This window comes from Callospermophilus lateralis, chromosome 14, assembly GCF_048772815.1.
Source record: "Callospermophilus lateralis isolate mCalLat2 chromosome 14, mCalLat2.hap1, whole genome shotgun sequence".
Lineage (NCBI taxonomy): Eukaryota > Metazoa > Chordata > Mammalia > Rodentia > Sciuridae > Callospermophilus > Callospermophilus lateralis.
In genome coordinates, this window is record NC_135318.1 from 56,064,180 (window position 1) to 56,076,899 (window position 12,720).

General features: G+C 43.9%; 1 protein-coding gene across 1 annotated transcript in view; it reads left to right on the forward strand.

The window, feature by feature from the left end:
- Positions 1-12,720, forward strand: part of Antxr1 (ANTXR cell adhesion molecule 1) — a 226,760-nt gene that overhangs the window by 144,308 nt on the left and 69,732 nt on the right. Inside the window, exon 14 of the mRNA XM_076833319.2 lies at positions 3,530-3,571. Coding sequence (XP_076689434.2) covers positions 3,530-3,571 — 42 coding nt within the window. The remainder of the gene's footprint in view (positions 1-3,529; positions 3,572-12,720) is intronic.

The following is a 12,720-nucleotide window of genomic DNA, read 5'->3' on the forward strand; positions in this document are numbered from 1 at the left end:
TTCTTATCCCTTTTATTTCACCAGCTCAAATATAAGTGTAAAAGGGGCACTAGGGAAGTTCTGCCACAGAGGCAAATGGTCACTTTCTGACCACCTAAAGATGGTACTTAGTGGGGAGGGGGTGCTGGCCACCCTCAGCACTGCCATTCACTTCTCCCAAATGAGGCCTATAAATATGCTTGTTGGGGTGTTTTCTTTTTAAATATTTTATTACGGATCTCTTCAATCTTATCCATCTTCTCCTTGTCTCTCTTAATGAGGCAGAAACTGAAAACCCCACTACAAGCAAGAAGAACCTCCCAAAACCTACACAGAGGAAATGGGTCAAACCCAGCCCCAGCTCTGTAGCAGATGCTAACTTGTGTTCTAGAGAGAAATCAAGACTTTCTGATCATGCTGGTTGGAAGTAAAGAATCACACAATTTACCCTTTAATTATGATTTTAAATGATACCTCCCCCCACACACACACACACACATTGTGAGAGTCCAGAAAGGGGACTTTGACCATTCTGAGAGATTCTGGGGGAGATGCACTTATTAGCGATTGGTCAGTGAGCTGGGAACAGAGCATGCAGGGGTTTGACTGAGCTTTATAAAGGGGGAGATGAACAGGCAAAAGACACTGCAGCTGAGAAGCTGCACAGTATGTAGAAAGAGAGAAGATGTGGAGAAGTGTTGGGGCAGGTTGGCATTTTTATCCTTTTTCCCCACAGGAAAAAGGTTTTAAGTAGTGAAGGCTGAGCTCAGACCTTTGAGATGTGTGTTTCTAAGGCCACTCATGAGCAGCCAGGCTGCAGTGGTGCTGCAGGCTTGGGAGTGAGGCAGGCTGTTGACCAAGCAGCTCTCAGGCAACACAGGCTCTGTCTGTCCATGGGAGGCACCAAGAGGGCTGACATGTCCCCATGCTCAGAACACTCCTTTGGGTGGCCCATGTGTTGGTCTTGGCATAAGAATTTGGCCCACTCACGGAGAACCCATCCAGCTTCACTGCTTGGAAATAAATCATTTCATGACTTCAAGTTCAGCCTGTCTGGATCACAAGAAAAGCCCTCTTACCATCCTATGGGCAAGCTGCTCCCTGTCTCCAGGGGCAGACTAGTGGTACATAGGCTTAAAGCAATGGGAAGACCTCTCCTCATTCTTGCTGAACATAGTCAGACACCCAACCAATGAGACCAGATTGGAAGTGCCTAATTCCTTTCCACTGAACATGGTGGCATTTTTTCAGAAGTTGAAGTATCCAGCTTATAATGTGGAATCTTAATTATCAGACTAGTCCCCTTTGATTAATATTTAATGTCATGTATTTTGGCATTGTCTTTTGGGTTCCCCTAAGAGTCTGGCACATTGTAGGATGTAGAAGAGATACTCAAAAGATACTCAAGCAATACTTAATAAAGTAAATCAAGCATCAGCCCCACAGATGGGTTGGTCTAAGTGGTGGGCCACTTGGTGCAGCACTTCCTGACCATTGTCTTGTGCTGATATATACAAGACTACTGGCTCCACTTGAATCCCTGGCCACCTGAACACCAGCCTTCCATCTCACTCATTTTATGAAGCTCTGTTCTCTTGGGACCTCCATCTGTTCTCTTGAACCCACCAAACCTAGCCATCTGGTAAATGCAGGGGGTTACTAAAGATGTAATAAAGGCAAGAGGCAGACAAGAAAGAGAGAGTACTAACAATTCGCCCCATCTATGGAGCACTATCTGTACCGAGAGTTTAACACACGTAACTACTCGTCATGTCTTAACTGCTGCAAGATTAATGTTCTTGCCCTTCTTAACAGATGAGGACAGTGGAGCTCAGGGAGGTTGAGGGATTTCTCAAATCCTGACAGTCAGGAGAAGGCAATGTGGGATTCATGTTTGAGAGTTGCACTGTGTTTCCATGGAGAGAAGGAGCAGCTCTAGCACTGTGAAGACAACAGCCTGTCTGCTCTGCCCTAGCCTCTTCAGAGCCACTTGCTTTGCACACTGTGCACAGGGCCCATGTTAGCATTTGCTCGTGTCCCCAAACACCCTGCTGTCCCTCTCACGCCCCTCTCTTCATCTCAAACCACTATCCTCAGCTCCTCACCCCTCCAGTTTCCAGGCATTTCCTGTTTTAAAATAATTCGTTACTTCTGGGACGATGGGAAATTAGCATGGGGCAGTCACAAGTCTTCCCCCAGAGACCTCCTGGAGGGATTCTGAGCCAAAGTTGAGTGGGTGAGCAAAATCATGGCTTCCCACAGCAGCCAGGAAGTGGAGGCAGATGAAATGATAGCTCAAAACCCCTGGAGGCCTTTATCTCTGCCTCTTCAATTAATTGAATACCATACTTTCAGATGGCTGGTGTCTCCGTAGACAGGATGAAGTTGGCAGGTCTCATCCTACAGAGATGACATTGCAGATTAGGGTAGGGTGAGTGACAGCAATAGAGATCAGAGCCCTAGTGAGGTCTCAGAATTATGGAACCAGAGGAGATGTATGCTTGGTAGGGAAAGGGTGAGGAGATTGATGCCAACTAGGCAGCCTGTCCTACAGTCAGGGACAAACTCTCTTCCTAGAAGTCTAAAGAATGAGACCCATGGATAATGCCTGAACGCCCATCTATGAAGTGGACAGCCCTGATGCTGAGACATCAAGAGAGATATAGGATGGAGTTTGGAACTTACCAGAACCTTCTAAAGAAAAACAATGCATGTAGGAGACCCCTCAAAATCCTGATGATAAACTTTGGGTGAGGATAGGGAGCCCCTGAGGGATCACAGTAGATAAAGGCCAAACTGCCATGTCAGAAATCCTAAATTCAATGAACTGCAAGGACTTTCCTTTTATGAGTAGAGTGAACAAGTTGGGACAAGCATGTCATCCATTCATCCTCCCCTGTCCTCCCCTGGGTCATCCATCCTCTCATGGATTAGAAGAGGTTCCTAATTATTTGCCTGCCCAAAATATCCATGTGTCTCTCTTCAGCCCTGATGATGGGCAGCTGCAAAGTACTGTCTTATAAAACTGTTATTCAAATGTTTATGACCCTAAATGTCAGAGAAAAGGAGACATTCTGCTTTTGCTACCTTCTGTCAGGAAATGCTCTGACTGACCAGCACATCCTCTCTTCATGGGTATCCACTGAGGCCAGTGACATATCTGGTTCATCTCTGCAATGCCATCTTAACTTCTGTCATTGTTTGTTGGACCATTGGATAAAGGGAAGAGGGCTTCAATATAATACATGAAAGATTGGATGAATAAATGAGTGAATACATTTGCAAGGCAGCTACCTGGGGAAGAAGTGACACTCTTACCTATAGAACCTATTTCTCTGTACAAAACTACAGTATTAAGAATGGGTTATGCTTTAACTCACTGAGCTATTCGGACCAGGTAGATCATGGCACTGAGTAAGTCTGCCATGCTTGGAGCCATTCCCCTGGTCCTATGGTCATACTTCCAAGGCAGCCTCCTAAGAGCAGACCTTTTAGAAAGCAGGTGGCTGCAGATTTTCACTGACCTATTCTTTCTTTCTTTGTTTTTCAGATTATCAAGGAGGTCCCTCCACCCCCCGTTGAAGAGAGTGAGGTAAGTGACCAGAGCAGGGTACAGCCAGGTGGGCAGAATGGCAGAGTGGGGCAGAGAGCTGACTGGACTGGCCAGACACCTAGTCCCCTGCCAAGCAGAGCTGGGCCCCACAGCATGTGAAGCAGCAGGAAGGGAAGCCTTTGGCCCTTTCCTAACCAGGGAAGCCAGGAACTGAACTAAACTGGCAGCCAAAGGCAGAATGGTTTCTTCCTACAAAGATAAAATGTATGATGCATACATAAATGTTTTCTTTTATCAGTACAATTATTTAGAGCTATAAGGTTCTAGTTTTTCCTCTTAAACATTTTAGGATTCGCTTCTCACTGCAGAATTCCACTGTATGTGTGTAGATCAGGGCAAAGTTGCCACGTTCTTCAAACAATCATGGGTTCTAGGAACAACCCAAAGCTGAAGCATTTCATTTTTCTTTAATTTAAAACAGTATTACCTAAAGATGTGCCAGGCAGTAATGAAAATATGCTGGAGGAGGATATGCTAATATCCTGGCCTTGCTTGCTCTTAAATCCTCATCATCTAAAGAAAAAAAAAAAAGTTTATATTCTACTACTAACTCATCCAGTAAGCAGTTCTGATGCAAGGGTGACCTGGGGTGAAATACAATGGAGGCATTTAAGGCATAATGTGAGAAAGATGGGTCGCTAGGCAGGAATGCATAGCAAGTGGCTTTTCTAATCTGGGAGAGCTGGACTCCCTAGAAGTCTCACCTGCCAATTTAGAAACCAGAACACAGATCCAAAAATTTAGTGGGAACCAAAAACTATATTAATAAGATTTCAAATTCTTACCTCAATCCCTAAAGACTATCATGGTGTGGAAATCCAGCACCACCCCCTCACCCTTCCCTTTCCCAATGCCTTTGTCAAGTTTCCTACATACAGAAAGGAAGATGATTAAATTTAAAATTTCCATGCGTCTCTTATACCCTGGACCATATGCCTGGAAGCCAAGGGATTTAATAGCTGCAATCAATTAAAGCACATCTTGTTGGAATGCTGACTTTCTGCCCAGAAATCAAGGGAGGAAATTATGTTGCTGTGCAAAGAGAAAGGAGGAAAAAAAGAAAAAAAAAAACTCTCTTTACATCCACAAAAGCCTTCCAGAAAAGGCACCATGGCTAGTTCCATGATTCCAGTTTGGCTTTGCTTCTGTTATGTGCAGCTGTCTCTTAGATTCCCGAAGAAAAACAGAGCTAGAAGCTCCCACAGTGGGGCTGCTCTGTTGGCCCTGAAGTGAACAAGGTTCCCTCCCTCCCTTACATTCAGTTAAAAGTTGTTGCTCTTTCTTCTGATGCTGGCTCTGCATTTGCCTTTAGAAGGCGACGTGGCAGCCACCGAGGCCCCAGCACAATAGAGCCTTCAGGTATGAGACTGTGAGAGTCTAGTTTACCCCAGGATCCAGAATCTAGCATGGAGTTCCACAGACAGTGCAAACTCAACAGCGATTTGTAGGATGCAGCACTAAACCCACCTACACCATTTTGGAGCCCCCAAAAGAAAAGAAATAGCTAAAAGCAAGAAAAGAGAAGTAGTTGGGTTTTTCCAGTTGAATCGAATATTTTTATAGAGGTTGTACTTTTAACCAGAGAAAACAAACCTGCTGTCTGAAACATAATGACAGTCTTGGAACACTTGCGACCTGAAGGTTTGCATGAGGCTTCAAGGAGCTCTGGGCTGTCCCCAAACAGGTACAGGCTGTGCTGATCACCTCAGCATGTATGTTGGCCCAAATCTCTTTCCTAATATATTTTGGCAGGAAAAAAGGGAAGAAATCCGACAGAAACAAATAGTATAACTTAGCCCCTGCACAATTCTTTATACAATACTCTGAAAATGGCAATCTGAATCTAACCCACTGTCTCTCCAGTTCCCTGGGTTCAGATCCCAGCACTGCTGTGAGCATGGCTCTTGTGCACCTATTGCCCCCAGACACACTGGGATTCTTTCCTTCAAGCTAATTCCTCCGTCTGCATAGCTGCAATCAATAAAACATGACTCTTCTCTTCAGCCACAACTAACTGGATCAGGAGGGGGCACTGGACCCAAGCATAGCCAGTCCACTGGTTGGTTGTGATCTGTGGTTAATGATCTATGGTCTACAGTGAAAAGATGAGTTGGACCAAAGATATTCCCAAGTTGGGAACTAGGAGATAGAAATTGAGAGACTGAGGCTGTATTTTCTGGGGACAGAAGTTAATATAAGGGCCTGGGAAATACCAGCAGGGAGAGAGAAATTAATTTCCTTTCTCCTTCTCCATAGTCTCAGAGTATTTCATAATGTCTTCCCTCAGCATCAAAGTTTAAGCCCATCAGCTACTTGAAGGTCAAGATTTATGTCTAATTATTTTTTGACTTATCATCAAAGAGCTTAACATGGTGTCTAAGGCTCAAGCAGTATGAATTCAGACACTCTGTGAACAAGTATTAATCACCCAAACTTTCATCAATTCTATAACCATGGCATCCTAAGGAAGGCATATCTACTATATAAATAACTTAGAGAATGAAGACAAATGTATAACTCTTTATACTGATCCTTTTTAATATGGAATCCTCTTTAGTAATGTAAAAAAGCAGGACTTGCTGAGATTCCATGTAACCAACAGTGTGTTTAAAAAGAGTATGAAAGAAAAGGTCACCTGAAATTTGGAGATCTTAAAAAAAAAAAAAAAAAGTAAGGAAGTTCAATGTTAACAACTCAGAGAGGAACATCCTGGGTTAAGGCTAGTCTCTAGTTGGCACCAGAGGGAGAATTTTTCACCAGGTCTCTACTCCAAGTAATTGGCAGTTTAAGGGAGAATGCAGTAATGAACTACTGGATTTGATGGTTTTATTTTCAATGTAAAAGCTTTCCGTGGATTCTCTAACTATATTTTAGTTTTTATCAGGCTCACTAGGCTGTAAACTACTCAATGAATAGCTTTTTTACATGATGCATTTTGATATTCCCTATTAAGAGGACTACTGAGAGCTCATTGTAAAGATTCATAAAGTTGTCTTCATTGTCTAAGTTTAGTTCTTTAAGCAAAGACATACCTCCCTTAGGACATGACAGTTACAGAACTGATGAAAGTTTTGGTAACTGATTCGTAACTTGTTCATATTTATGGCACAGAGAGGATTTGACTTTGTAGAACTATTAATTGTTTTGAGACCACTTGAGCTGTTAATTGGGGCCAGTTCAAGGCTAATTCAAGATGAATGGACCCAGTAGACTTTGAAAGTCCAAGATGAATGGACCCAGGTAGATCAACTTCTTCATGGGCCCCATTCTCCCTCACTCCCAGAATCTCTGCCCATGGACTGGAATTTACTCCTTCTCTCTCTCTAGCTGACCTCCTCCATGCTGTCAAAACTCTGGTTTGTAAAGGTCCCTTCTGTTCTGACTCTCCCTGCTGGTATTTCCCAGGCCTTTATGTAAACTTCTGTCCCCAGAAAATACAGCCTCAATCTCTCAGTTTCTGTCTCCCAGTTCCCAACATGGGAATATCTTGGTCCAACTCATCTTTTCACTCTAGACCATAGAGCATAAATCACAGATTGCAACCAACCAGTGGACTGGCTGTGCTTGGATCCAGTGCCCCCTCCTGATCCATTTAGCTGCAGCTGAAGAGAAGAACCATGTGCTTCCTAACAGGCCACAGCCCCCCTCATCAAGGAGAGAATAAATTCCCTTGGATGGAAGGAGATGTGGGACCTAGTGTAGACACCATACCCTCTCTGGTGTAATATGGTTTAATAAACTAAACTTCGGTCTCATTAAATACAAACAGCTAGGGGCCTAGGGATATAACTTAGTGGTAGAGCATTTGCCTAGCATGCACAGAGCCCCCAGAAAAACAAACACACACACACACACACACACACACACACTACAGCTAACAATAGCTAAGAATTTATGCCATATTCTTATTCCACCTGCTGTTCAAATGGGTTCTCAAAGATCCTACTGTCCACACATTTGACAGGGAAGACATAACAGGAAGCCCCATGACTAAATGGAAAGTTGGTTCTGGCTCAGCCCTGTGAAGTGTCATGTCTCAGATACACACAGACCTTCATATGAAGTAAACATAGTGGGAAAGAGAAAACTCCTCTTCACTCCCATCTCTTTCTTAGTGAAACATAGAGCTCCCATGAACACCTACTGTTTTCTAACTTGATCATGCTGACTTGGCCAGACCCAGGCCAGACAGATTAATGGTACATTTGATTTGATGAGAGCAAAACAGTCCCTTCCTGGAACCTAGACCCCTCCTCCTCATTTCCTTTTGACGCTCTCTGTCTTAATCAATTAAATGTATTGTCATAAACAAACCAAGAAACTACCCAAATTAGAGGCCTCGGCAGTGAAAGTTTAAACATTGTATTTTTTAGCATCAGACAAATTAAGGCCTGTAGGCTCTGATATTGGGAAAATTAAATAGGATAGAGGTAAAAGGTCTGTGGTGTTGTAGGGACAAACGAGACAAGGCACCAAAGACAGCAGGAAACAGTTTTATTTGGTTGCAGCCAGGTTCAGAGGGCACAGCTTTTTCAGTAATCACTTAATCCCCTGAACCCCGAGTTCAGGTAGTTTCAGAGTTTTATACCCAGCATGTAAGGGGAGGGGCTCAGAAGTTCACAGTCTGCAGAAGTTCACATAAAAGCAGCTTTTTCTTTCACTGTTCTGGGCAATTTAACCCTTTAAGGACAACACCTGAGAAGGGGAGAGCTTCTTCTCCCCTTTCTTTCCTCTCCTGCCAGCTGTTATCATGGAGCCCAGTTGGTAACTTATCTTAAAAATGTAGACATCTCTGTGAAGCCCAGCTCAAGGCCAGAGGCCTTGTTTTCACATTTCTACAAACTACTATACAGGATATGTTTGTGAAAAACTAGTAAGAGGGTGTCCAGCACCTGGAGTGCTGGTATCTTCTCGGCCAGTGGCCAAGTAAAACAGGGCAACAGGAAAATAGGAAGGTTATCTACATTGAACTCTTTTGCAGAGACTCTTTTGCTGACAGTCCTAAAATCAGCCATGGTGAAGATTTCTGGAGAAACTCAGCTAAGACTTTTCTGTGGAGAAAGGGGGTGCCACTTCAGTGGGTAGCCACCGTGTTTTATAGATACTTAAAATTCTTATTATTTCAGAAACCCCAGAATGAGTGCTGCTGTGTGCCATAAGTCTGAGATTCCATGTAGGAGCTTGCCGTAAGAGAGGATATAACAGCAGGCTTATAAGGTGGACCTAATTGGCCCTAGTTGGGATGAAGATTAGAGGTTCTCCATTTACAGAACTGAGACTATCAAAATTAATACTAATAATTATTAATAGGGATAACATCTACTGAGCATTTTTAACTATCCAAGAAACTGCACACAAAAAATTTTCTAGACTATTTCATTTAATTATTCAATAACCCTAAAACAAAGACACACTATTATGACCCCATTTATAGAGGAAAAGATGAGGTATGAGGTTAGAATAGTTGTATTAATCAACTCTCTAACCCTGTGACAAAATACCTGAGATATTCAACTTCAAAGAGAAAAGGTTTATTTTGGCTCCTGGTTTCAGAAGTTTTAGTCCTTGTTGCTTTGCCACAATACTTTGGTCCTGTGGTGGAAGTACACTGTGGCTGAAAAGCAAAAGAGAGTAACAGGAAGGGGTCAGAGTCCCAGTATCCTCTCTGTGGACACACCTCCAAGATGTAACTTCAGTGTGTTGGCCTTCATGATCGTATGCGAACAGATATCACGGTGCCATGGACCAAGCCATTAACAAATGGGTCTTTGGGGGACATTCCACAACCAAATTAAACCAATATTTCATCCAAGATTACACTGTAATTAAGTGATGGGACTGGGCTTTGAACTTGAACTTGGAGAGGAAGCATAGTACAGCCCTTTCTCCCTGAGCCTGGGGAGCACATAGGTCCTACAGTCAGCAGCGAAGCCTCCATTCCAGCAGGAGCCTCAGGAGCTCCTTTCTGGGATGTCAGTGTAACCTCACCTAGACCCAGGGGGCACTCAGACAGGGCCCATAGCCCCTTTTAAGACTGATGTGAAGCCAGGTGCAGTGGGGCACACCTATGGTCCCCAGGCACTCAGGAGCCTGAGATAGGAGGACCGTGAGTTTGAGGCCAGCCTGGGCAACCTAGCAAGACCCTATCTCTAATTAATTAATCAGTTTATTAAGTAAAAGACTAATGTGAAGACGGCCATTTATTTTCTGTGCCCTCGTGTGACTATTCTAATTTCTCTGCTCTCATTTGCTCTTTTGGTCTCTTTCCTGGCCTGTCTTCCCTTTCACGCTCCCCCATGGCCATGTTTCAGGACTACGCTCTAGAATGCAACTCCCTGGGTTAGTGTGGCAGGGGAGGGAAGGCGAGGGAGAGAGACAGCGAGCATGGACTTTGTATCCAAGAGCAGAGGAATGTGTATTAAATACACTGACACTGGGTGGGCATCCAAAGAACAATGAGCACCTGGCTTTAAGTGCTGAAGTTATTTCCAGGTTTATTATTGGGCTCACTGATCCCTAACAATTTCTCTGTGGCAAGAAATTTTGAGAGAGGAAAACCGAGCTATGGAAAATTAGACAACTTGTCTAGGACCAGATAGGTTAGACTCCCCAGTATCACAGACCTGGCACCTCTCTATGTCTGCACAGACACTCGAGTACCCCCCACCCTGGAAGGTCTTCTTGCTAGTGGGCATCAAACACCTATTCTGTCACACACACAAATGCACCCTTACATACGTGTACACTCCAACCGGAACAGGCTCAGAATATAGTATTCAATACCTTTTTTTAAAAAGGAACATTCCTCCTAAGAAAATTAACACTATTCATTATTGAAGAATACAGAATATGCCTGGGGTGGTGGCTCATGCCTGTAATCCCAGCCACTCAGGAGACTGGTGAGAAGGATCACAAGTCTAAGGCCAACCTCAGCAACTTGGGAAGGCTCTGAGAAGTTCAGTGAGAACCTGTCTCAAAATAAAAATGAAAAGGGCCGGGGATGTGGCTCAGTGGTAAAGCACCTCTGGTTTCAATCCCCAGTACCAAGAAAGAAAAAAAAGAATACAGGACAATCAGTGTGTTGGCCTTCATGATCGTATGCGAACAGATATCACGGTGCCATGACATGCTAAATGCCACCCAGAACTAGGAAACCTTAAATCCCTTAGAATTGTTTGTATGTACAAACAGAAGTGGTGCCAAATTTTTCTGACCTGCCAATTCATTCCTTGGAATTCACCTCCAAAACTGACATGAAGGGGTCTCTCTGGCTTATCACCAAAGATCAGATGAGACAGTCCAGCCAGTTCTAGTTTAGTTCTGCCCTCCAGAGCCTCCCAGGCCTAGAAGTTTCTGTGGCCTTTGTCCCTTACTTCATGTCACAACCTCCCAAAACTTACTCCTCTATAAATGCAAACCACGTGTGGACAGCTGCATTCTCCTCAAAATATATCACTGTGCTGACAAGAATTGGGGACTCAACGCCAGTTGCTTGAGTGAGTGAAGGGAATGGACAAATAAAAGGCCCTTGTTTGTAGCCATAGAGGGTTCATCATATGGGTTTAAGGTATATCACAGTTGAATAAAACTTAAAATTAATTCAAAAGTTGATTTTAAATTATTTCCCTGTGGCTAGATTCTGTTTCAGTTATGTTCTTCTTCTGTTGGTACCCATAATGAGTTTGGGATTGAGAATCCTCTTGGTTCAAACTGGCCATCTGGCTCTCCTAGCAAATGAATATTAGGAAAGCAAGAATGGTAAAGAACTTGAGTTGAGGGCCACCAGGTACCCTGCACAGAATAGGGGTGAGGGAGGGTCAGTATTCACATCAAATCGGTAAAGTTGTCCAGCGCACAGTCTCTGTGGAGGAGGGAGCCCCAGGATCTGAAACCTCACCCTTTCTAACTACTGGTTTCGCTAATAGTTAAATAGTTTGGGTGAGTAAAGGTCAATACGAGGAGCTGTGAGAACACAAGAAGGGAAACCGAATTCTCTGGGGGATCAAGGAGTTCTTCAATGAATAGGTTACATTTGAAGGATGTCCTAAGGGATGGTAGAAGAACTGGGGAAGTGTTTTCTAATGTTGAATCATGGAGCTGGACAAAAAGCCTAGCACAATCAGGAAAGATGGAAAAGTTCAGTGTGTGAGGACAGCATACGACTCATCCAATTATGGGCTAACATCAAATGCATACACCCAGACTCCAAATTCTACAGCTGATTCTTCCTGAGCAGGACCAGGTTGGGGGCACACCCAGGTCTGCTTGAGGACAAGCAGGTTAGAATTGGTCTGTTCTATCTGAGGAATGTGCTGCCACTTGTGTTACCCAAACATTAGCCAATGTGGGGCCACCACATCCTTTAAGATTTAAACTCAACTTCCCCTGTTGGGAAACCAGCATCCCTCCCGGTCTTGCGGTTTCTCCCAGGCACCACTGATTTCTACTCCTTGCAGCTTCTGCCTTAGGTCATCTCCACAGTTTGCTAGACACCGTCTGGCAAACCCCAGTCCTACAGAGGGGCTTTCATCAAAGTATGGGGCTGGGTGACCACACAGTGCAGCCAGCACATAACTTCTGACAACCTCTTCTGTCCCTGTCATTCCCACTACTGGGAGGGACTCTAGGTCACCTCTGCCAGTGTCCCCTAGCAGTTAGCTGGTAGTTCAGTTCCACTCTTTTCTGCTCCTCTTCTGCCCAAACCCCAGATTCCTGCTACTTGCTCATATAAAACAATATGTCTTAGCCAGTCCTGTCCCCAGTACCCATTAAGGACATCAAAATTGTTTTTGTTTTGTTTTTTTGCTTAAAAGAGAAAGAAAGAAAAAGAGATGGGGAGGGAGATTTGAGAGAAAACTGAGAATTTCTAGATACATCTTTAAAAGGCAGGGTAGGGGAAATGTCCCAAGAGGCTTTCTAATTTACTTAGTTGTAGAAATTCACCCCCAGGTATTACTGATTGTTATAGTGGACTTGCTGGGGTCTGAAATGTTATTCCATCAATTTTTGGTCAAATGAAAAGAAACATCAAAGATTTCCTACCCTTCCCGGGGATTGCAAAACCCTCCAGTTCTCCAAAATGTGTAAACAGACCCATGCTTGCTGCAGAGGAAACTCTGACTCTCCCC